Here is a 21,484-nt window from a genome sequence, read left to right as displayed (position 1 = left end):
ACGACTCTTCGCTGGCTTCAGTTTAAATAAATCACATTATTTTACTTTGTTCCTGAAATTTTTCCACAAAAAGAGAAATTAAACAAATTTTATCGCAATTTTTTGTGAAAATCTGCAGAATCAAACATTTTTGGCCTCAATAATCAGGACAGAAGTCCCGGTGGGAGTGTGGAGCGGGTCGGTGTGGCTAAAGTGGACCGAGCCCTGCAGACCCGGTCCCAGACTCACAGACTCTGGTTGTGGACTCTTACTTGATGATCTGGTTGCTGAAGGTCCTGGTGCAGCGCCACTTCCTGATGCAGGCCAGACAGAAGACGTGACAGCAGGAGGACAGAATGCCGAACCTGCGCTCCGACGGGTTCGCCTTCTGCACCACCAGCTCCATACAGACAGAACACACCTGGACAACCACAGCGACACCTACGGTTATTCCTACTGTCGCCATGACAACCTGGGCAGGAGTTATTCCCACTGTTGCCATGACAACCTCATCAGTGACCGAGTGAACCGACCTTGTCCTGGCTGAGCTGGGCTGCGAACGCCTTCTCCATGTCGCTCTCAAAGGCCAGAAGACACATCTGCAGACAGACAGACAGATGTTATATAATATATTATATATATAAACACATATATATGGTTACATATGTATAATCCAGACACATCTGCAGACAGACAGACAGATGTTATATAATATATATAAACACATATATATGGTTACATATGTATAATCCAGACACATCTGGTTTCCTTCCATCACACACAGATGTTGATGAAACTAAACTATCGGACAGGAAACACAAACGTGGAGACGAGACTCGACCTTCTCGTGCGCCCTCCTCTGCTCGGGGTCGTGGGGGTGGAGCACCTGCAGCTGGCACACCTCACACAGGTCGCCGTGGAGATACGTACAGTTGTCTTCGTAGTAACAGTGTCCGGCGGCGGCGTACGGACACAGCTGGGTGAGGCCCTGGTAAGCCCCGCCCACTGGGGGAGGAGCTACAGCGAGCACAGGTAAACACACAGAATACATTCAAACAGTCACCTGATCAGACACCTGATCACATGTCACGGCGTGTGTCCATACAGCGTGATCTGCTCCCGTTAACGGCTCTTCTGTCTTTGTTAGAAAGTTTCCATTTTCTTGGTTACCATGGTGACAAGTCCCGCCCCATCTAATATATGATTGGTTGCCCTCCAGGAGGTCAGAGTGTCTGCAGCTTCATGAACCCTCCTCACTGGGAACAGGATGCTGTATGGACACTCAGCCTTATTGATTACATCATCGATAGCACCAGCCAATCACAAACAGCGTTTTCTGTGTCTGACCTTGTTCCTGCGCTGAGGCGTCCAATCCCGTCCTGATGGCGTCCACATACGACTGAGGAGCTGCTGCCGTGACCTCTGACCCCAAACTGTCTGCTGCACCCCCGAACATACTGTCAGCACCCAGACCTGAGAGACAGACAGACAGGCAGACAGACAGACAGACAGGCAGGGAGACAGGCAGGCAGGCAGGCAGGCAGGCAGACAGGCAGGCAGGCAGGCAGGCAGGCAGACAGGCAGGCAGGGAGACAGACAGACAGACAGGCAGACAGACAGGCAGGGAGACAGACAGACAGACAGGCAGACAGACAGGCAGGGAGACAGACAGACAGACAGGCAGGGAGACAGACAGACAGACAGACAGACAGACAGACAGACAGACAGACAGACAGGCAGACAGACAGACAGGCAGGGAGACAGGCAGGCAGGCAGACAGACAGACAGGCAGGGAGACAGGCAGGCAGGGAGACAGACAGACAGACAGACAGGCAGGGAGACAGACAGACAGACAGACAGGCAGACAGACAGACAGGGAGACAGACAGACAGACAGGCAGACAGGGAGACAGACAGACAGACAGACAGGCAGACAGACAGGCAGACAGACAGACAGGGAGACAGGGAGACAGACAGGCAGACAGGCAGGGAGACAGGCAGGCAGGCAGACAGACAGACAGACAGACAGACAGACAGACAGACAGACAGGCAGACAGGGAGACAGACAGACAGACAGACAGACAGACAGACAGACAGACAGACAGACAGACAGACAGACAGACAGACAGACAGACAGGCAGACAGACAGGCAGAGACTGTTTTTATATCCAACAAAGGTGCATCATACAGACAGTATATCATACAGTATAAATCCTGCTGTAGTTTAAATATATTTCAGCAGTAAAGGAGGATTTTAGAAAACTTCACTGATTATCGGGACATTTTTACCGACGATAATCGGAGCGTGAACATTTGATACGAGCACATCGCCCACGATTCTTCTTTCAAAAGCAGTTTGAAAGAAGGATATTTCCTTTCGTGTCTGTTGATGTGAGGTGTTGAAGTCACACCTGGAGACGCTCCTCTCCTCAGGTGAGCAGCTCATGCACACCTGTCGTTAGCACGTTAGTCCAACATGTGTGTGTGTGTGTGTGCAGTGTGTCGGTCACCTCTGTCTCTGAGGACCAGCGTCTTCCTGCCTCCAGCTCGGACTGAAGCCCCGCCTCCACCTGCCTGCTCATCTGAAGCTCCTCCCCCTCCTCTGGATGAAGGTTTGATGTGGTCGTACCTGCACATAGGTGACACACCTGACTACCTGTACACAGGTGACACACCTGACTACCTGTCAGGTGAGTGTTACCCGTCTGTCAGGTGAGCGTTAAATGTCTGTCAGGTGAGTGTTACCCGTCTGTCAGGTGAGTGTTACCTGTCTGTCAGGTGAGCGTTACATGTCTGTCAGGTGAGCGTTACATGTCTGTCAGGTGAGCGTTACATGTCTGTCAGGTGAGCGTTACCCGTCTGTCAGGTGAGTGTTACATGTCTGTCAGGTGAGCGTTACATGTCTGTCAGGTGAGTGTTACCCGTCTGTCAGGTGAGTGTTACCTGTCTGTCAGGTGAGTGTTACATGTCTGTCAGGTGAGCGTTACATGTCTGTCAGGTGAGTGTTACATGTCTGTCGGGTGAGTGTTACATGTCTGTCAGGTGAGTGTTACATGTCTGTCAGGTGAGTGTTACCCGTCTGTCAGGTGAGTGTTACATGTCTGTCGGGTGAGTGTTACCCGTCTGTCAGGTGAGTGTTACCCGTCTGTCAGGTGAGCGTTACCCGTCTGTCAGGTGAGTGTTACCCGTCTGTCAGGTGAGTGTTACATGTCTGTCAGGTGAGCGTTACATGTCTGTCAGGTGAGTGTTACATGTCTGTCGGGTGAGTGTTACCCGTCTGTCAGGTGAGTGTTACCCGTCTGTCGGGTGAGTGTTACCCGTCTGTCAGGTGAGTGTTACATGTCTGTCAGGTGAGCGTTACATGTCTGTCAGGTGAGTGTTACATGTCTGTCAGGTGAGTGTTACATGTCTGTCGGGTGAGTGTTACCCGTCTGTCAGGTGAGTGTTACATGTCTGTCAGGTGAGTGTTACATGTCTGTCAGGTGAGTGTTACCCGTCTGTCAGGTGAGTGTTACATGTCTGTCGGGTGAGTGTTACCCGTCTGTCAGGTGAGTGTTACATGTCTGTCAGGTGAGCGTTACATGTCTGTCAGGTGAGTGTTACCCGTCTGTCAGGTGAGTGTTACCTGTCTGTCAGGTGAGTGTTACATGTCTGTCAGGTGAGCGTTACATGTTTGTCAGGTGAGCGTTACCCGTCTGTCAGGTGAGCGTTACATGTCTGTCAGGTGAGCGTTACATGTCTGTCAGGTGAGTGTTACATGTCTGTCAGGTGAGTGTTACCTGTCTGTCAGGTGAGTGTTAAATGTCTGTCAGGTGAGCGTTACATGTCTGTCAGGTGAGTGTTACCCGTCTGTCAGGTGAGTGTTACCCGTCTGTCAGGTGAGTGTTACATGTCTGTCAGGTGAGCGTTACATGTCTGTCAGGTGAGCGTTACCCGTCTGTCAGGTGAGCGTTACATGTCTGTCAGGTGAGTGTTACATGTCTGTCAGGTGAGCGTTACCCGTCTGTCAGGTGAGCGTTACATGTCTATCAGGTGAGTGTTACATGTCTGTCAGGTGAGTGTTACCCGTCTGTCAGGTGAGCGTTACCCGTCTGTCAGGTGAGTGTTACATGTCTGTCAGGTGAGCGTTACCCGTCTGTCAGGTGAGTGTTACATGTCTGTCAGGTGAGTGTTACCCGTCTGTCAGGTGAGCGTTACCCGTCTGTCAGGTGAGTGTTACATGTCTGTCAGGTGAGTGTTACATGTCTGTCAGGTGAGTGTTACCCGTCTGTCAGGTGAGCGTTACCCGTCTGTCAGGTGAGCGTTACATGTCTGTCAGGTGAGTGTTACCCGTCTGTCAGGTGAGTGTTACCCGTCTGTCAGGTGAGTGTTACCCGTCTGTCAGGTGAGCGTTACATGTCTGTCAGGTGAGTGTTACCCGTCTGTCAGGTGAGTGTTACATGTCTGTCAGGTGAGTGTTACCCGTCTGTCAGGTGAGTGTTACCCGTCTGTCAGGTGAGTGTTACATGTCTGTCAGGTGAGTGTTACCCGTCTGTCAGGTGAGTGTTACATGTCTGTCAGGTGAGTGTTACCCGTCTGTCAGGTGAGTGTTACATGTCTGTCAGGTGAGCGTTACCTGTCTGTCAGGTGAGTGTTCCCGTCTGTCAGGTGAGTGTTCCCGTCTGTCAGGTGAGCGTTACCTGTCTGTCAGGTGAGCGTTACCTGTCTGTCAGGTGAGTGTTACATGTCTGTCAGGTGAGCGTTACCTGTCTGTCAGGTGAGTGTTACCCGTCTGTCAGGTGAGCGTTACCCGTCTGTCAGGTGAGTGTTACCCGTCTGTCAGGTGAGTGTTACATGTCTGTCAGGTGAGTGTTACATGTCTGTCAGGTGAGTGTTACATGTCTGTCAGGTGAGTGTTACATGTCTGTCAGGTGAGTGTTACATGTCTGTCAGGTGAGTGTTACCTGTCTGTCAGGTAAGCGTTACATGTCTGTCAGGTGAGTGTTACCTGTCTGTCAGGTGAGTGTTACCTGTCTGTCAGGTAAGCGTTACATGTCTGTCAGGTGAGTGTTACCCGTCTGTCAGGTGAGTGTTACCCGTCTGTCAGGTGAGTGTTACATGTCTGTCAGGTGAGTGTTACCTGCAGCGTTCTCCGTAGGCACACACTCCTCTCTGGTAGAACTTGCAGATGGTGGAGGGTTTACTGGTGGTCGGGTCGTGAGAGAACAGGCAGCGGCTGCCCTCCCTGCACACACCATGGAGGAAATACCTGCAACACACACACCTGTTACACCTGCTGCACAGCAAGTGACATCAGCAAACACACACTCATCACCATGGCAACATTCACCAGATTCCAAAAAACACACACTAATCGCCATGGCAACAAGACAACCTGCTCTGTGACTAGCTAGCAAGTGTCTGTGCTCACCTAAAACTGTTTGTTAAACTGCAGGTAACCATAGCAACAGTATTGCTACAGATAACACACTCAAGAACCTCTGATAACCTTCTCAAGAACCCCTTGAACTTCTTCAAGGACCATAGGAACCTCTTGGAGGACCATAGGAACCTCTTAAAGCCCCTTGTAATCTCCTCGAGGACCACATGTCTTCTAAAGCGTTACTTGGACCTTCTCAAGTACCCCTTAAACCTGTCAAGGACTATAAGAACCTCCTCAAGGACCAGAGGAACTTCTTTAAGGACTGCTGGAAACTCTTCAGTGGCCCCTGAAAGCTCTTCAAGGCCCTACGAGACCACCTCAAGCACGTCTGAAACCTGTTCCAGGACCCCTGGATGTCTGTGGAGGACGGTGTGACGTCAGAGGACACCGTGTGACGTCAGAGAAATCTCAGCAGTGATCTCCTGACTCATCAGCTCAGGTGTGTTTACCTGCAGCTCAGTGCTGCTGTTTCACGCGGAGCTGACAGGACCTCAGGGCGCGCGCCTTTGATACTCTGTCAGAGTTTAAACTTGCAGTGACGACGGAACACAAGCTAACAGCTAGCAGCTAACAGCTAAAAACATTAGCACGAGGCTAACGTGTGCGCAGTGATCTGAGCGACAGACGCGCGCGCGAGACGGAGAGAAAGACCGACAGGTGACAGACAGACAGGTGACGAGCTCACAGACTCACCTGCAGGTCACCTGTTTGGTGCTCATCGTCCTCGCGCAGCTTCGGCTGTTCCAGCTTCGAAGTTGCCCTGTCGGTGTCCCGTTTAAACCGCTCCGGCTGACTCAGCAGCCGCTGCAGGAAGGTTCCTCTGAACTCTTCTACTTGCTGTTTACTGGCGGAGCGTTAGCGCCACCTGCTGTGTGGAATGTGAACCAGAGTTATTAAACAAAGACGAGGAAATAAAAATAAATACAATTAAATAACAACCAATATTACAGGCCAGTTTCTCTCACATAAAGGAATAAGCTGTCTGACCTGATGATGACAGAAGTCCGTCTGTCATGATGAGACTAACAAACCTTTGTGTTACGTAACTGCTCTTATACTTAACTGGTAAATTCCACATACAAACATACATGTTTTTTTGGGTGAATCTAATTTATACTTGGAAAGTCTGCGTACACTGATGTATAAGAAGAATTATGTTCTGTGTCCTCTGATTAGCTTCATGGTGTCCTTCAGTGTAATTATTGTTTACTTATTGTTCTTTGGAAATTATTTGATTATGTTGTAAGGATCGTATTACCAAGCCCCCAAAATAATGAACCCAAAATACAAAGTTTACTGCTCATCAACGCTCCTGATTACAGTCGTAACCCTGCTCTCATTAAAGGGTTCATCTTTACCTTTTACAGCCAAAGGTCAGAATGAGTAGAAGTGATTCTGAGAATAAAGCCACCAAGAATAAAGTGTTGTTTAAAAGGTCAATATGACTTCACTTATTATTTTTATTTATTTTACACATTTCTTATATTTTTACATATAATTATGTTCTGCACAACAATGCGCATTTCGATTTAAATGCTGAATGTCTGTATGTTCATGATGTTGAATGAACTCTTAGCTGCAGATTCAGATTTCACACACAAAGAGTTTATTGAATATGATGCATTATTGTTATAGATGAAACTTGACCTGCAACTAATGATTATTTTCATCATCAAATCATTTGTTAATTATTTTATCCATTAATCGATTATTAGTTGTTTGTTCTATAAAATGTAGGAAAACGCCAAAGATGACGTCTTTAAATGTCTCGTTTTATCCACAACAAAGATCTTCAGTTTACTGTCATAGAGACGAAAGACACCAGAAAATATTCACAGTTAAGAAGCAGCAATCAGAGAATTTTAGATTAATCAATTATCAAAGTAGTTGGTGATTAATTTAATAATGTTCAACATAAAATAACTGAAACCATGAGTTGATTAATTGATTAGTTGATCAATAGAAGATTATTTGGTTGCTATTTAGATGACTGATATAAATGCAGGCGAGCGTTTTACTGTTCCTGCTTCACCGGAGGCTCCGCCCCCACCTGTCACCTGGTCCACTTCCTGCCTGTCTACGTGTCTACCTGTCTACCTGTCCAGACCCCTCATGGAGCTCAGAGACCTGCTGCGGTTCAGTCACTGCGGCCGGACCGTGTACACGTTGGACGGGTTGCGGTGCCCGGTGTGCGGGCAGGCGGTGCACTTCGGCCTGACGGAGGCTCCGGTCCGGATCCGGGCTCCGGTCAGAAATGGACACCGCGCGAGCTGCTGCTTCCTCATGACGTCACAGCAGGGACCTGCTGGCTTCAGGTAAACAGTCAGAATCATCTGCAGCCTCCATCACTGCTCCACATCATTTCACATCACAGACGGGTTTTCTTGATTTAATGTTATTTATTTTTAATATTTTCTATGATTTAAAAGCATCTGTTAATATTGCTGTTATTAATGTATAATTATAATATTGAGTACTTCACATCCGCAGCATTTTTTAAATACAAAATTTTATTCAACAAAAGTTGTAGCCTACATGTTAAAACAAGTACACAACAACAATAACAACAACAACAACAACAACAACAACAGGAAATAGTATCTCAGGGACGAAAACACAATAAAGCAATGACATGAGACACAAATATTCAAAATAAGATGAAAATTAATTAATTAATTAATTAATAATTATAAGACCTCAGCCACGTGTTGTTATGTGTGATACTTCTATTGATTAGCATCAGACAGAAACCTGCACATTACACTACACATTATTTGATGTTTTATGAAATGTGATCAGCTGTTTGTTTCTTCAGAGAAGAAAATCAGTCTGAGCTCCATGTGGGCGTCTCCAACTCTGCAGGTAACAGCTGCTTATTCATCTCTATACAGTCATATTCTGTTCTATTAATGTGTTATAACAGGTGTGTTTATGTGTTATTACAGGTGTGTTTATGTGTTATTACAGGTGTGTTTATGTGTTATTACAGGTGTGTTTATGTTGTTATTACAGGTGTGTTTATGTGTTATTACAGGTGTGTTTATGTTGTTATTACAGGTGTGTTTGTGTGTTATTACAGGTGTGTTTGTGTGTTATTACAGGTGTCTTTATGTTGTTATAACAGGTGTGTTTATGTGTTATTACAGGTGTGTTTATGTGTTATTACAGGTGTGTTTATGTTGTTATTACAGGTGTGTTTATGTGTTATTACAGGTGTCTTTATGTTGTTATTACAGGTGTGTTTGTGTATTATTACAGGTGTGTTTATGTGTTATTACAGGTGTGTTTATGTTGTTATTACAGGTGTCTTTATGTTGTTATTACAGGTGTGTTTATGTTGTTATTACAGGTGTGTTTATGTTGTTATTACAGGTGTGTTTGTGTATTATTACAGGTGTGTTTATGTGTTATTACAGGTGTGTTTATGTGTTATTACAGGTGTGTTTATGTTGTTATTACAGGTGTCTTTATGTTGTTATTACAGGTGTGTTTATGTTGTTATTACAGGTGTCTTTATGTGTTATTACAGGTGTGTTTATGTGTTATTACAGGTGTGTTTATGTGTTATTACAGGTGTGTTTATGTGTTATTACAGGTGTGTTTATGTTGTTATTACAGGTGTCTTTATGTGTTATTACAGGTGTGTTTATGTGTTATTACAGGTGTGTTTATGTGTTATTACAGGTGTGTTTATGTTGTTATTACAGGTGTCTTTATGTTGTTATTACAGGTGTGTTTATGTTGTTATTACAGGTGTGTTTATGTTGTTATTACAGGTGTGGTGTTCAGTTACACAGAGGGGGGAGTGACCTGTCAGCAGCAGGGATGGGAGCAGAGCATCATCGTCCCTCTGGTCGCCCCTAGCAACCGCATCCTCAGCTTCACGACACTGTGGGACAAACACCTGGAGATGTTTGCTCACTTGGACACCTGGACACCAGACAGGTGTTTCACTTTCTTTGACCTGTCTGTCTCTGACCTGTCTGTCTCTCTGACCTGACCTGTCTGTCTCTGACCTGTCTGTCTCTCTGACCTGACCTGTCTGTCTCTGACCTGTCTGTCTCTGACCTGACCTGTCTGTCTCTGACCTGTCTGTCTCTCTGACCTGACCTGTCTGTCTCTCTGACCTGGCCTGTCTGTCTCTGACCTGTCTGTCTCTCTGACCTGACCTGTCTGTCTCTGACCTGTCTGTCTCTCTGACCTGGCCTGTCTGTCTCTCTGACCTGTTTGTCTCTGACCTGTCTGTCTCTCTGACCTGACCTGTCTGTCTCTGACCTGTCTGTGCCTCTGACCTGACCTGACCTGTCTGTCTCTGACCTGACCTGACCTGTCTGTCTGACCTGACCTGTCTGTCTCTGACCTGTCTGTGCCTCTGACCTGACCTGTCTGTCTCTGACCTGACCTGACCTGTCTGTCTGACCTGACCTGTCTGTCTCTGACCTGACCTGACCTGTCTGTCTGACCTGACCTGTCTGTCTCTCTGACCTGACCTGTCTGTCTGACCTGACCTGTCTGTCTCTCTGACCTGTCTGTCTGTCTCTCTGACCTGACCTGTCTGTCTCTGACCTGACCTGTCTGTCTCTGACCTGACCTGACCTGTCTGTCTGACCTGACCTGTCTGTCTCTCTGACCTGACCTGTCTGTCTGACCTGACCTGTCTGTCTCTCTGACCTGTCTGTCTGTCTCTCTCTGACCTGTCTGTCTGCAGGTTTCAGGAGGAGAGGGAGTTCGGCTCTTGTTGCTATGGTTTCGCTCTGGGCTTCATTAACTATCTGATGAGGTCGCAGGGACACCAGCCAATCAGCAGAGATTGTTTCACAGCTCAATTTGTGCTGCCAAGGATGGAGACGACCTCCAGATACCTGTCTATGTACCAGCACGTCTGTCGCCATGGATACTACAGCACCGCAGTGTAAGACACTCCCAGCATCCCTGAACTACCCGCCGGCTCGGTGTATTCACTGGAACACTCAGGTGTCCCAGCATCCCTGAACTACCCGCCGGCTCGGTGTATTCACTGGAACACTCAGGTGTCCCAGCATCCCTGAACTACCCGCCGGCTCGGTGTATTTGCTGGGATTTTCAGAAGTGTTTGTTTGATCGAGGGGGACTTGGCTGCAGACAAGATGGCGGATCTGGACCACAGAGAAAAAACAACTTGACACTAATGCACACGACAAATAAAAATTATGAAAATGTAATAAAATAAATAGATTTAAAAGTTATAATACTAATAATACTACTAACAATAATTAATAATAAAAGAGTTAAGTAAAAACTAGATTTAAAAAGTGGATAAAAGACATTACAAATAAAATAAAGAGGAATAAAAATATATAATAATATTAATTATAGTAAAATACAAGATCAATAAACAACATGAATACAATAAAATAAGTGAATGAAATAAAGTAAATAGTGTCTGTAAATCAGGTTTTAAGTTTAAAGATGTCAACACTTCCTGCTGCACCGAACCGCTGGAACATGTGACAGAATCACACGTGATTAAATGTCTCGCACACGTGACGTCCACATGCGACAGTTTGTCCTCAGACACACCTGAGCTGACAGATCAGATCTCCGTCTGACAGGTGAGCTGCAGCGTCTGGCCTACATACAGTTCAGCGTCAGAGAGAAACTCGCTTTGCCCCCAAAAACACGTCTGGATTAAAGACCTGGGTATAGTTGGTTCATTTATCAGTACTTGTGGTGTAATTTATGGTCACACTGCAGCTTCTCCTCTCTGTCCCTGCAGTTCTTTACTAATGAAAAAGAACTGATAAGGAGTATTGATAAGAGTATCACTAATACCATCCCTGGGATAGGTATTATCAATAAATGTTGCACAGTGTTTGAATGGTCGGGATAAATGTGACCTTACAGTTATTATCAAAACTTTACACCCAATATTTTATACAACAGAAAACACACCTGAACCACACACACTGTAAAATGTTACTTGTAAATAGTTCTTCCAATGCCACCAAAAGTTATTTTGACTAAATATTGTATGTTGTCTTTGTTTGGTGGATTTAGATCTCGCTGTGAAAAACAGTAATATTCCAGCAGCTGGGCACCAATAAAATAATAGAAAATAACTGTCTCATAAAACTACAATAATCTTCTGTTATTAAACTACAGTTTATAGATTTTACATGAAATCTTGTGTATTTTTGGCTTTTTAACGATAAGCGCTGGTTTCCATGACGACGCTGCAAAACAATAGACCGGGTGAGCCGGTGGTCACATGACTGTCTGTCTGACAGGACCTGCAACCTGATAGGCCAGAGCCGGGCAGTGATGTCATCTGATAGGCTGTAACCCAGCAACCAGGTGTGACACCGAGGAGGAGAGAAGAAGAAAATAGACGACAGACAAACAGAAGACAGGAGGAGAGAGGAGGAAGAGGTGAGGAGGGGGAACAGGACAGGTGAGGAGGAACTGGTGAGGGGGAACTGGTGAGGGGGAGAGAGGAGGAACAGGTGAGGGGGAGAGAGGAGGAACAGGTGAGGGGGGGGGACAGGACAGGTGAGGAGGAACTGGTGAGGGGGAGAGAGGAGGAACAGGTGAGGGGGGGGGACAGGACAGGTGAGGAGGAACAGGTGAGGAGGAGAGAGGAGGAACAGGTGAGGAGTAAAAAGAAGACTTGAGGAGTAAAAGGTGGAGGTTGGAGTTAAGCTAAGGAGAAGTTGAGGTGGAGTTAAGTTGAGGAGGTTGGAGGTGGAGGTGAAGGAAGAGCAGCAGCGATGGAGCACGGTGTGATCCGGCTGACTCACTGTCAGAAGCAGATCTTCTGTTTCTCGGTACCGGAGGAGTGTCCGAGCTGTGGGGAGGAGCTGAGGGGGAGCAGACTGCAGGAGGCGCCGGTTAGCCTGCCCTCCCCCCTCACCAACGCACACAAGAGCTCCTGCTGCCTGCTGATCACACCTGCTGATGACAACAGGTATACACACATCACCAACAGGTAGATACATACTGGTATACACACACATCACCAACAGGTAGATACATACAGGTATACACACACATCACCAACAGGTAGATACATACAGATATACACACACATCACCAACAGGTAGATACATACAAGTATACACACACATCACCAACAGGTAGATACATACAAGTATACACACACATCACCAACAGGTAGATACATACAGATATACACACACATCACCAACAGGTAGATACATACAAGTATACACACACATCACCAACAGGTAGATACATACAGGTATACACACACATCACCAACAGGTAGATACATACAGGTATACACACACATCACCAACAGGTAGATACACACAGGTATACACACACATCACCAACAGGTAGATACACACAGGTATACACACATCACCAACAGGTAGATACATACTGGTATACACACATCACCAACAGGTAGATACACACAGGTATACACACACATCACCAACAGGTAGATACATACAGATATACACACACATCACCAACAGGTAGATACATACAAGTATACACACACATCACCAACAGGTAGATACATACAAGTATACACACACATCACCAACAGGTAGATACATACAAGTATACACACACATCACCAACAGGTAGATACATACAAGTATACACACACATCACCAACAGGTAGATACATACAGATATACACACACATCACCAACAGGTAGATACACACAGGTATACACACACATCACCAACAGGTAGATACACACAGGTATACACACATCACCAACAGGTAGATACATACTGGTATACACACATCACCAACAGGTAGATACACACAGGTATACACACACATCACCAACAGGTAGATACACACAGGTATACACACACATCACCAACAGGTAGATACACACAGGTATACACACACATCACCAACAGGTAGATACACACAGGTATACACACACATCACCAACAGGTAGATACACACAGGTATACACACACATCACCAACAGGTAGATACATACAGGTATACACACATCACCAACAGGTAGATACACACAGGTATACACACACATCACCAACAGGTAGATACACACAGGTATACACACACATCACCAACAGGTAGATACACACAGGTATACACACATCACCAACAGGTAGATACATACAGGTATACACACATCACCAACAGGTAGATACATACTGGTATACACACACATCACCAACAGGTAGATACATACAGGTATACACACACATCACCAACAGGTAGATACATACAGGTATACACACACATCACCAACAGGTAGATACATACAGGTATACACACACATCACCAACAGGTACAACACTGTGCTGCTTTATTCGTTAATTTGTGAAAAGCGTTTGACTCTGTGGACTGTGAGCTATTGCTAAATATTGGAACAGGGGACACAGCTATAAAATGGTTCAGGAATTATCTTATAGACACAAAGTGTTTTTACAGATGGTCTTAAATCAGACTTTTTAGAGATTTCCAAGGGTTTCCCCAAGGTTGGATTATAGTTCCTACCGTATTTTCTGTATTTATAAGAACATTGAGAAGGACTTGAAAACTGCTAAACTGCACCTTTACATGGATACAGTAGTGTACCCAGTTGCCCCCTCTATGAGCCAAGAAGCTTCAAGTCTCACTACATGGTACTATGAGCTCTTTACATGTCTTAAAGAGCTCATAGTACCCTATTATCCCACTAGAACACTGCGCTCCCAGTATGCAGGCTTACTGGTGGTCCCTACAGTCTTTAAAAGTAGAATGGGAGGCAGAGCCTTCAGCTATCAGGCTCCTCTCCTGTGGAACCATCTTCCAGATTGGGTCCGGGGTGCAGACACCCTCTCTATGTTTAAGAGTAGGCTTAAAACTTTCCTTTTTGATAAAGCTTATAGTTAGGGCCGACCAGGCTCGCCTTGGATCAGCCCTTAGTTATGCTGCTATAGGCCTAGACTGCTGGGGGACTTCCCATGATGCACTGAGCTCCTCTCTCCTCCTCCTCCTCTCCATCTGTATGCATTCATGTAACATCAATGCATGTTACTAACTTGGCTTCTTCCACAGAGTTTTTGTGCTTCCTCATCTCACAGATTCCTGCGGATCAGGGTCATGGACCTCCTAGTTACGGACGGGATTACTTGAGCCTGCTATTATTATTATTAGTCATATCTCTATTGTTATTATTGTTGTTATTATGCTTCTCTCTGTGTCTCCCTCCTTCTTTCTTTCTCAACCCAACCAGTCGAGGCAGATGGCGTCACCTAGAGTCCGGTTCTGCTGGAGGTTTCTTCCCGTTAAAGGGGAGTTTTTCCTGCTGCTGATGGAAGAATGTTGGGTCTCTGTAGATTAAACGGTCTAGACCTGCTCTATGTGGAAAGAGCCCTGAGATAACGTCTGTTGGGATTTGGTGCTATATAAATAACTTGATTGATAAACCAGTTTAAACCAGTATATGTAACCAGTGTGTGTTCTGCTGATTTTTCAGGGAGTTTGACGGGACATCAGATCTTCACACCGGCATCTCCAACACTGCAGGTGGGGCTCAGGGGTCAAAGGTCAGACTGACATCGGTTTACCCCCCCTCTGTTTAGTTTGAGCCTTTCTAAACACAAACAACAATAAACATAAATATAAACAGAAGATGGAGAGCCAATGAGAAGACACTTTACTTTTCAGAGAGCTACAGCTCTGTGTGTGAGAACCTGTTTTACTGGTGATATGGGGACATTAGTCTGTTCACTGAGATTGTGAGGACTTGTACAGAGCGCCTGAAAGGTCAGGGTGAAAGGTCACAGAGGAAGGCAGAGCTGTGTCATGACAGAATATGATGAGTTATGTGTCAGGTACAGATCCTGGTTGTGGCCTCAGGTGCAGGTCTGAATCATCACAGCCAGTGTTGGGCAAGTTACTTGGAAATGGTAATTTATTCCTAATTACATCAATTTAGAAGTATTTAGATTACTTTACTTATTACTCAGCAGCAAAAATAACACCTTATATTACTCTTTACCTTGTTACTCAGCCGTCAGTTCCATCAGAATCCTCCACACACACGCTGCATCGTTTATATTCAACATGTAGAAACAGAAAATGAGACATTTAACAAGCAGGCAGAAAACAGTTTGGAAGGATTTGCTGACCATCCACCGCTAACATTAGTATAGCCTCACAAGCCCTGACCTCAGCTTACCTCCAAATCTGAACTAAACTGGTGACTCCTGAACGCAAGCATACCTGTGGCTAATGTTAGCATCAGGTGACTCCTGAACGCAAGCATACCTGTGGCTAACGTTAGCATCAGTTGACTCCTGAATGCAAGCATACCTGTGGCTAACATTAGCATTAGGTGATTCCTGAATGTAGGTGCAGCTGTGGCTAATGTTAGCAAGACAGCTAAAAACACACAACATGAGAATAAGATAACATTTGTCCTTGGCAAACAAAGGTTTTAAAGTTTCATCTTCACTCTGCAGTACAGAAATATTTCCAGGCATTTCCCATTCTTTCTGTCAGGTTCTGTTGGCCTCGTCAATATGAATGTTTCTTCTCCTGTGATCATTCGATCCCTGGTGAAAGCTGGTGTCCAGTCACTCCCAGACCTTGACAGTAGTCTGTGTGAGGATGGCACTAAGGGGCCAAGAAAATCCAGACACTGCTTTGAGGGGCAGCAAAGGCCAACAGAACCTGAAGGAAAGAGTTTGCTGTCTAATAAAATGTGGGAAGTACCTGAAAATATTTCTGTACTACAGAAGGGAGATGAAACTTTGAAACCTTTGTTTGCTAAGGTGGTGGAAGAGACCTGGTTTGGGAAACCTCCTTCGCTTCATTTGGTGTCAGAAGTGTGATGGTAGGCTGTGAGGTCATTGGAAATGCAAGGGCAAGTGTGTGAGTGTGTTTTTTACCTCTTGGGGACAGTTTCCGATATAAACACCAACCAGTAGTCCTCATGGGGACCAAAGCCTGGCCCTAATGAGGCAAAAAGTCATGTCTGAGGTCCTGGTTAAGGTTAGGGTTTGGGTTTGGCTGTCAAAACCCAAAACTGTTTGGAAGTCAATGCAATGTCCTAACAAGGATATCTGTGTGTCTGCGTGTGTGTGTGTACAGGAGTTGTGTATAACTACACTCGGGGGGGAGTGCGTAGAGACCACAGTGGGTGGGAGCGCTGCATCAGCGTTCCTCTGGTCCGACCTGACATGTTCCACCTGCTGGCTCAGTGGGACCAGTACCTGGACCGCTTCTCTGACGGACCCATGTGGGACCCGGCTTGGCGCAGGTACACGTACACCTGATCTCTTTACACATACTGACCATTAGAAGATCCCTTCATAATGCATTTACAATGGAAGTGATGGGGGACAAAATCCACAGTTCTCCTTCTGTGCAAAAACGTGTTTCAAGTTTCAAGTTTATATCCAGAAGAGACTGTCTATTGTTCTTGATCAGCACGTTATAAGTTGCGAAAAAAATAGAGAACAACACTAAGACAACAAGAAAAACACAAAGTTGAGGAGGACACCAAGCAACAACAGCCATCCTCACCGGCGCCATATTAGTACAAAACACACCTGTGAGGGAGTTTAAAGTTTATCTGAAGCTAATATGAAGTTTCAGACACCAAAATGAGTCAAATCAAGTAGAGTAGCAGGGACGGCTGTGGCTCAGGAGGTAGAGCAGATCGTCCAATAATCGGAAGACTCTGCATGTCAAAGTGTCTTTGGGCAAAACACTTAACCCCAAATTTCTCCTGGTGTGTGAGTTTGTATGAATGTGCATTAGATTAGATCCTGATGAACATACATCTACATGGTGGCATGTAGTGTGCAGTGTGCAGTATAAATGCAGCCCATTTACCATTTAGAGATGTTTCAACATTACAGTCTTTTTAGTGCCAAAGTTCCTCTTTTTGTTACTATACTTCCACCTGCAGCTCAACAGGGAAACACTGTCCGAGGAAACACAAAGAGGGAATTTGATGCTAAAAAGACTGTAAATGTGTCAGATATCCACTTGATATGACTAACTCAGACTGATGAAGCTGAATAGAAGCTTCACACAGACTTTTAAATGACTGTGTGGACACACTGTGGATTTTATCCTCCATCACTTCCATTGAAAGCACATTTGAAGGATCTTTTAATATCCGGTATGAACAGGAGGAATGATTACAGACACCTGACTGCTGGTTTAACACACACTGATACACACACAATACTTGTTAGTAGATCAGTTCATTGTTGGTTTAGATCCAAACATGAAGAAAAATATAGAAAATTATTAGTCAGAATTATCCTTTAAAACATAATTATACTCTGAACAGTTTCCGATTGTATGTCTCTGACATCTGTCTGTCTGTCTCTCAGGTTCGATGAGGAGAACCATAACTGCTTCAGCTTCTGTCTTCAGTTCGTGAACAGCGTCCTGGCTGCAGAGGGACGCAGTGCTCTGAGCAGAGAAACGTTCACTCACAGCTTCATCCTGCCAAGGATGAGGAGGGTCAACAAATACACCACACTGTACCAACACATCCAGAGACACCAATACTACATGGTGGACAGACAGGAGGACAGACAAGCAGAGGAAACATGAAAACCCAGAGGTCCTCTTCACTGACTACGCCCAACAAAAAGAAGGAAGACCAACAACCTCATATTCTTCACTGATTCCATCTACACCTGGAAGGATACTCTGTGCAGCATACGTATCCAGCGAGGACATCAGCTCAGGAAGCAGATTAAAGATCTGCAAAGATGAACACCCTCACAAGGAAGACCCTCTGCTTGCCATCACATCATCAAAGAAAAGGTCATGGTCCAAGTAAATGAAGCCAACCTGGAGTCATTTGAAGAGATATTCCCCCTGTTGAAAGTTGAGGTGGACACCAAGAGGACCAATGTCCCCTCTGATAGTGAAGATGATGAGAGCCCAGTAGAGAACCCCGCCACCTCGTCCATCTCTGCCCCTCCCACACCTGCCAGCTCCACCAACCAGCTGAAGAACAGTATGGCCCTGCTATGGCTGGACTTTACTGGATTCAAAGAGCTGGCCTAGGCCAGGATGCCTGACCCCCCAGACAACTCTGCAGCAGCTTAAAGGAGCTGCAGCAGCTCAAGAGAGACAACCAGGCCTTGGCATCTGACCTCAGAGGAAGTCTAGAGGCAGGAGAACAGTGTGCTCTGTGCTCAGTTAACCAAAGTGAAGAAAGATGCTGAGAAGAGAGAAAGGAAGTTTCACCAGGCAAGTCCAACGCCTGACAGACATCAGTCCCCACAATGACAAGTACAGAGACACAGACTCTCCCTGCCAGTGTCACAAACCCCTGCCTTGTCTCTGTTCCACCCTCTCTGCTCTGCATCCAGCCCAACAACATCCTGGCACCTCCTGATACATCCACACAGCCGGCTGCCAACAGCCAGCTCTGCCCATCCCAGCTTCCCTCCACTCAGCCTGAAGAGCAAGCCCCACAAGTGGTTCTGCTGGCTGACTCTAATGGGAAAATCCTGGACACAAACAAGCTGTTTCCTGGTAAGAAAGTGCTGTCTAAACGCTGCAGCAACACAGGCCAGGCAATGAAGCTGTTGAAAAAGGAGACCTTCAGGATCCCTCAATGCCTGGTGATCCACACAGGAACAAATGACCTGCAGAGCCTCATTAAGGACACTGCTGAGGCAGTGAGAAAGATGGCGGAGAGGGCCAGTAGAGAGTTCCCCGACACCTGCATTGTGGTCTCCACCCTGCTGCCTTGAACAGACATCCCTCCTCATGTCATTCATGACATTATTATTGAGATCAGAAGAGGATGTGCCACCTTACCCAGTGTCCACCTGGCCCTCTATCCAACCACTGACACCTGGGACCTCTATGATGGACTCCATCTACACAGAGAGAGGGTGAGGACATTTGCAAAGATCCTAAAAGACACCGCCCTGGGATGCAGTCCTTCCACCCCCTCCTCTACTAGGAGCTTTAGGGGCCATCCCAGACCTCCTCCTCCCCATCACCAGCCCAGGATCATCTCCCCTGCTATGAGGAGATACAGCAGCTCAGCCTGGACCTCCCACTCCCCAGGAACTGCCACCTCACTAATGTGAAGCACATCCAGAGGAGACTACCTTCCCCCTCCTCAGCCCCTCCCCACCAACCCCCTTCACACCAACAGCAGCAGAGCTATGCAGCAGCAACTGCCCCTGGTCCCCCTCCCCACCAACAGCAGCAGAGCTATACAGCAGCAACTGCCCCTGGTCCCCCTCCCCACCAACAGCAGCAGAGCTATACAGCAGCAACTGCCCCTGGTCCCCCTCCCCACCAACAGCAGCAGAGCTATGCAGCAGCAACTGCCTCTGGTCCCCCTCCCCACCAACAGCAGCAGAGCTATACAGCAGCAACTGCCCCTGGTCCCCCTCCCCACCAACAGCAGCAGAGCTATGCAGCAGTTGTAGCCCAGCCTACAGTGACAGCCCCCCCCTCCGCTACCTCTGAGCTGGGAGACATCAGGGAGATGCTGCGAACTCTATCCACCCGGCTTCTGTTCAACTAAGATGTACATACTCAGAACATCTTCCCACTTGAGTAACAGAACATGGAAATGTATTGTTAGTTAGTAATAGTAATAATATCAACAGTAGTAGTCAGTACAGTAGTAATATTAGTGAAAATGCCACCATGGAAATTATGTCACATTATTATGTAGTATTGTTAATGTTAGATAGTTGAAGGTGTTTTTATATTTGTCTCACTATACGGGTTCATTTTGATTGTTTTAATGTGTTCATTTCATATAAGCAGCTGGAATATTCAGGGTCTCCACTCCTCAACCTTTGACCTGAAGAGTGGAAACCCTGAATTCATGAAATCTATCAAAGACATTGATCAAAATGATCTGCTCACTCACTGTCCTCCAGGATATAATGGCGTCATGGTGCCCTCTATAAAATAAAAAAAACATACTGAAGGGGGATCTTGGTGTGGTATAAAGGAGATCTTTGCTGTCAGATCTCACCAGTAAAACAGGGTGAATCACAGACTTGGTTAAGTTCAGATCAAACCCTGAGCGTAACTGATAAGGATCTTTATCTCTGTGTGATTCATATCTCACTAGTAGATTGATTCTCTGATCTAAAATCGGTTTCACATGTCAGCAAGAGTAGTACTGCAGTAATAGTCGTACTAAGAGTAGTTTCAGTAGTAGTAGTACTACCAGTAGATTTAGTTTTGGTACTTTTGTTATCCATTATTGAGTGTCTGTCACTGTAATCAGCAATGGAGCATAAAAAATGACATAAGCATAAATAAATGAGTTAATAAATGTAAAAATACAGAAATAGCCTCAATAAAATATTATTTATGGAAATGTGGAAAATAAATCAAAGGCATTAATTTAGTCCTTTTTCATGATCAAAATGTATTTATTTTTCATTTATTTATATATTTAATTATTTATTTCTGCATTTGTTTATTTATTTATGCTTATGTCACTTTTGTGCTCCATCATTTTAGAGTGTGCGTGTTTGTCTCTCAGTCACACCTGGTTGTGATTCTGTCTGACTCACCTGTGCTCTCATAAGCTTCATTTATCTACTTTAAAAAATATATATATATTTAATAATAATAATAATCCAACAATATAATGTGTAATAATGAAACACATTGACTGGGGTGATGAGTTCTTTGACTGAGAATGCTCTGAAGTAAATCTCTGAATATTCTTACTAAAGTAAAAGATCTGAATAGTTCCTCCACACTGTAACTCAGTTCATTTATTGCAGTACTGTTTGTACTTTACTGAAGTGTTTCCACTGGGGCTTCACCTAACGATTATTTTCTGGATTAATCGATTAGTTGTTTGGGCCATGTCAAAAATGGTCTCAGACTTTTGGGCCCCACTGTATAAATATTCAAAACAGTAAAGTTTTTTTGCAATTGTGTTTTGTAAATCCTGTCACTGCCAACAAAAAGCAAAATAAAATTTAAAAAAGTAAATAAAAAACAGAAATCTAGATTTATCTTTTGTTTTGGGGGGGGTCTGTTTGTCTTTTTGTTTTGTTCTTGTTTTGTTGTTGAGGGGGCAGATCACTCTGATCCACACTGCAGGAACAGAAGAAGACGGAACCTAGAGAA

At 45.4% G+C, this 21,484-nt stretch overlaps 3 protein-coding genes across 4 annotated transcripts in view; 2 read left to right on the top strand and 1 right to left on the bottom strand.

Moving 5' to 3' along the window:
- Positions 1 to 6,264, bottom strand: part of mkrn2 (makorin, ring finger protein, 2) — a gene marked incomplete in the record, with an annotated part of 7,156 nt that extends 892 nt beyond the window's left edge. The window contains 7 exon segments of the mRNA XM_044349699.1: positions 252 to 400; positions 513 to 578; positions 821 to 996; positions 1,327 to 1,452; positions 2,489 to 2,607; positions 5,098 to 5,226; positions 6,094 to 6,264. Coding sequence (XP_044205634.1) covers positions 252 to 400; positions 513 to 578; positions 821 to 996; positions 1,327 to 1,452; positions 2,489 to 2,607; positions 5,098 to 5,226; positions 6,094 to 6,119 — 791 coding nt within the window.
- Positions 5,527 to 11,817, top strand: mkrn2os.1 (MKRN2 opposite strand, tandem duplicate 1). Of its 2 annotated transcripts, XM_044349701.1 has the most exons (6): positions 5,527 to 5,839; positions 7,506 to 7,715; positions 8,216 to 8,262; positions 9,177 to 9,345; positions 10,109 to 10,312; positions 11,667 to 11,817. In XM_044349701.1, the coding sequence occupies exons 2-6, from the start codon at positions 7,513 to 7,515 to the stop codon at positions 11,719 to 11,721; spliced, it is 678 nt and encodes a 225-aa protein (XP_044205636.1). In that variant the 5' UTR covers positions 5,527 to 5,839; positions 7,506 to 7,512; the 3' UTR covers positions 11,722 to 11,817. The 2 variants fall into 2 exon arrangements, with proteins under 2 accessions (XP_044205636.1, XP_044205635.1); XM_044349700.1 differs by lacking the exon at positions 5,527 to 5,839 and having other exon boundaries at positions 7,403 to 7,715.
- Positions 11,818 to 12,007: 190 nt separating this feature from the next.
- Positions 12,008 to 17,965, top strand: mkrn2os.2 (MKRN2 opposite strand, tandem duplicate 2). The gene is made up of 4 exons (XM_044349703.1): positions 12,008 to 12,343; positions 14,856 to 14,905; positions 16,475 to 16,643; positions 17,731 to 17,965. The coding sequence occupies exons 1-4, from the start codon at positions 12,147 to 12,149 to the stop codon at positions 17,954 to 17,956; spliced, it is 642 nt and encodes a 213-aa protein (XP_044205638.1). The 5' UTR covers positions 12,008 to 12,146; the 3' UTR covers positions 17,957 to 17,965.
- The last annotated feature ends 3,519 nt before the right edge of the window (positions 17,966 to 21,484 follow it).

The sequence above is a fragment of the Thunnus albacares genome, chromosome 4, assembly GCF_914725855.1.
Source record: "Thunnus albacares chromosome 4, fThuAlb1.1, whole genome shotgun sequence".
Classification (NCBI taxonomy): domain Eukaryota; kingdom Metazoa; phylum Chordata; class Actinopteri; order Scombriformes; family Scombridae; genus Thunnus; species Thunnus albacares.
Note: the sequence above shows the minus strand (reverse complement) of the source record. Positions and strands in the feature narration are given on the sequence as shown.

Coding starts and splice junctions, on each gene's coding strand:
- mkrn2os.1 (XM_044349701.1), top strand. CDS start 7,513: ATGGAGCTCAGAGACCTGCTGCGGTTCAGTCACTGCGGCCGGACCGTG. Junction 7,716..8,215: donor CAGGGACCTGCTGGCTTCAG/GTAAACAGTCAG, acceptor TTGTTTCTTCAG/AGAAGAAAATCAGTCTGAGC. Junction 9,346..10,108: donor GACACCTGGACACCAGACAG/GTGTTTCACTTT, acceptor GTCTGTCTGCAG/GTTTCAGGAGGAGAGGGAGT.
- mkrn2os.2 (XM_044349703.1), top strand. CDS start 12,147: ATGGAGCACGGTGTGATCCGGCTGACTCACTGTCAGAAGCAGATCTTC. Junction 12,344..14,855: donor ACACCTGCTGATGACAACAG/GTATACACACAT, acceptor CTGATTTTTCAG/GGAGTTTGACGGGACATCAG. Junction 14,906..16,474: donor CGGCATCTCCAACACTGCAG/GTGGGGCTCAGG, acceptor GTGTGTGTACAG/GAGTTGTGTATAACTACACT.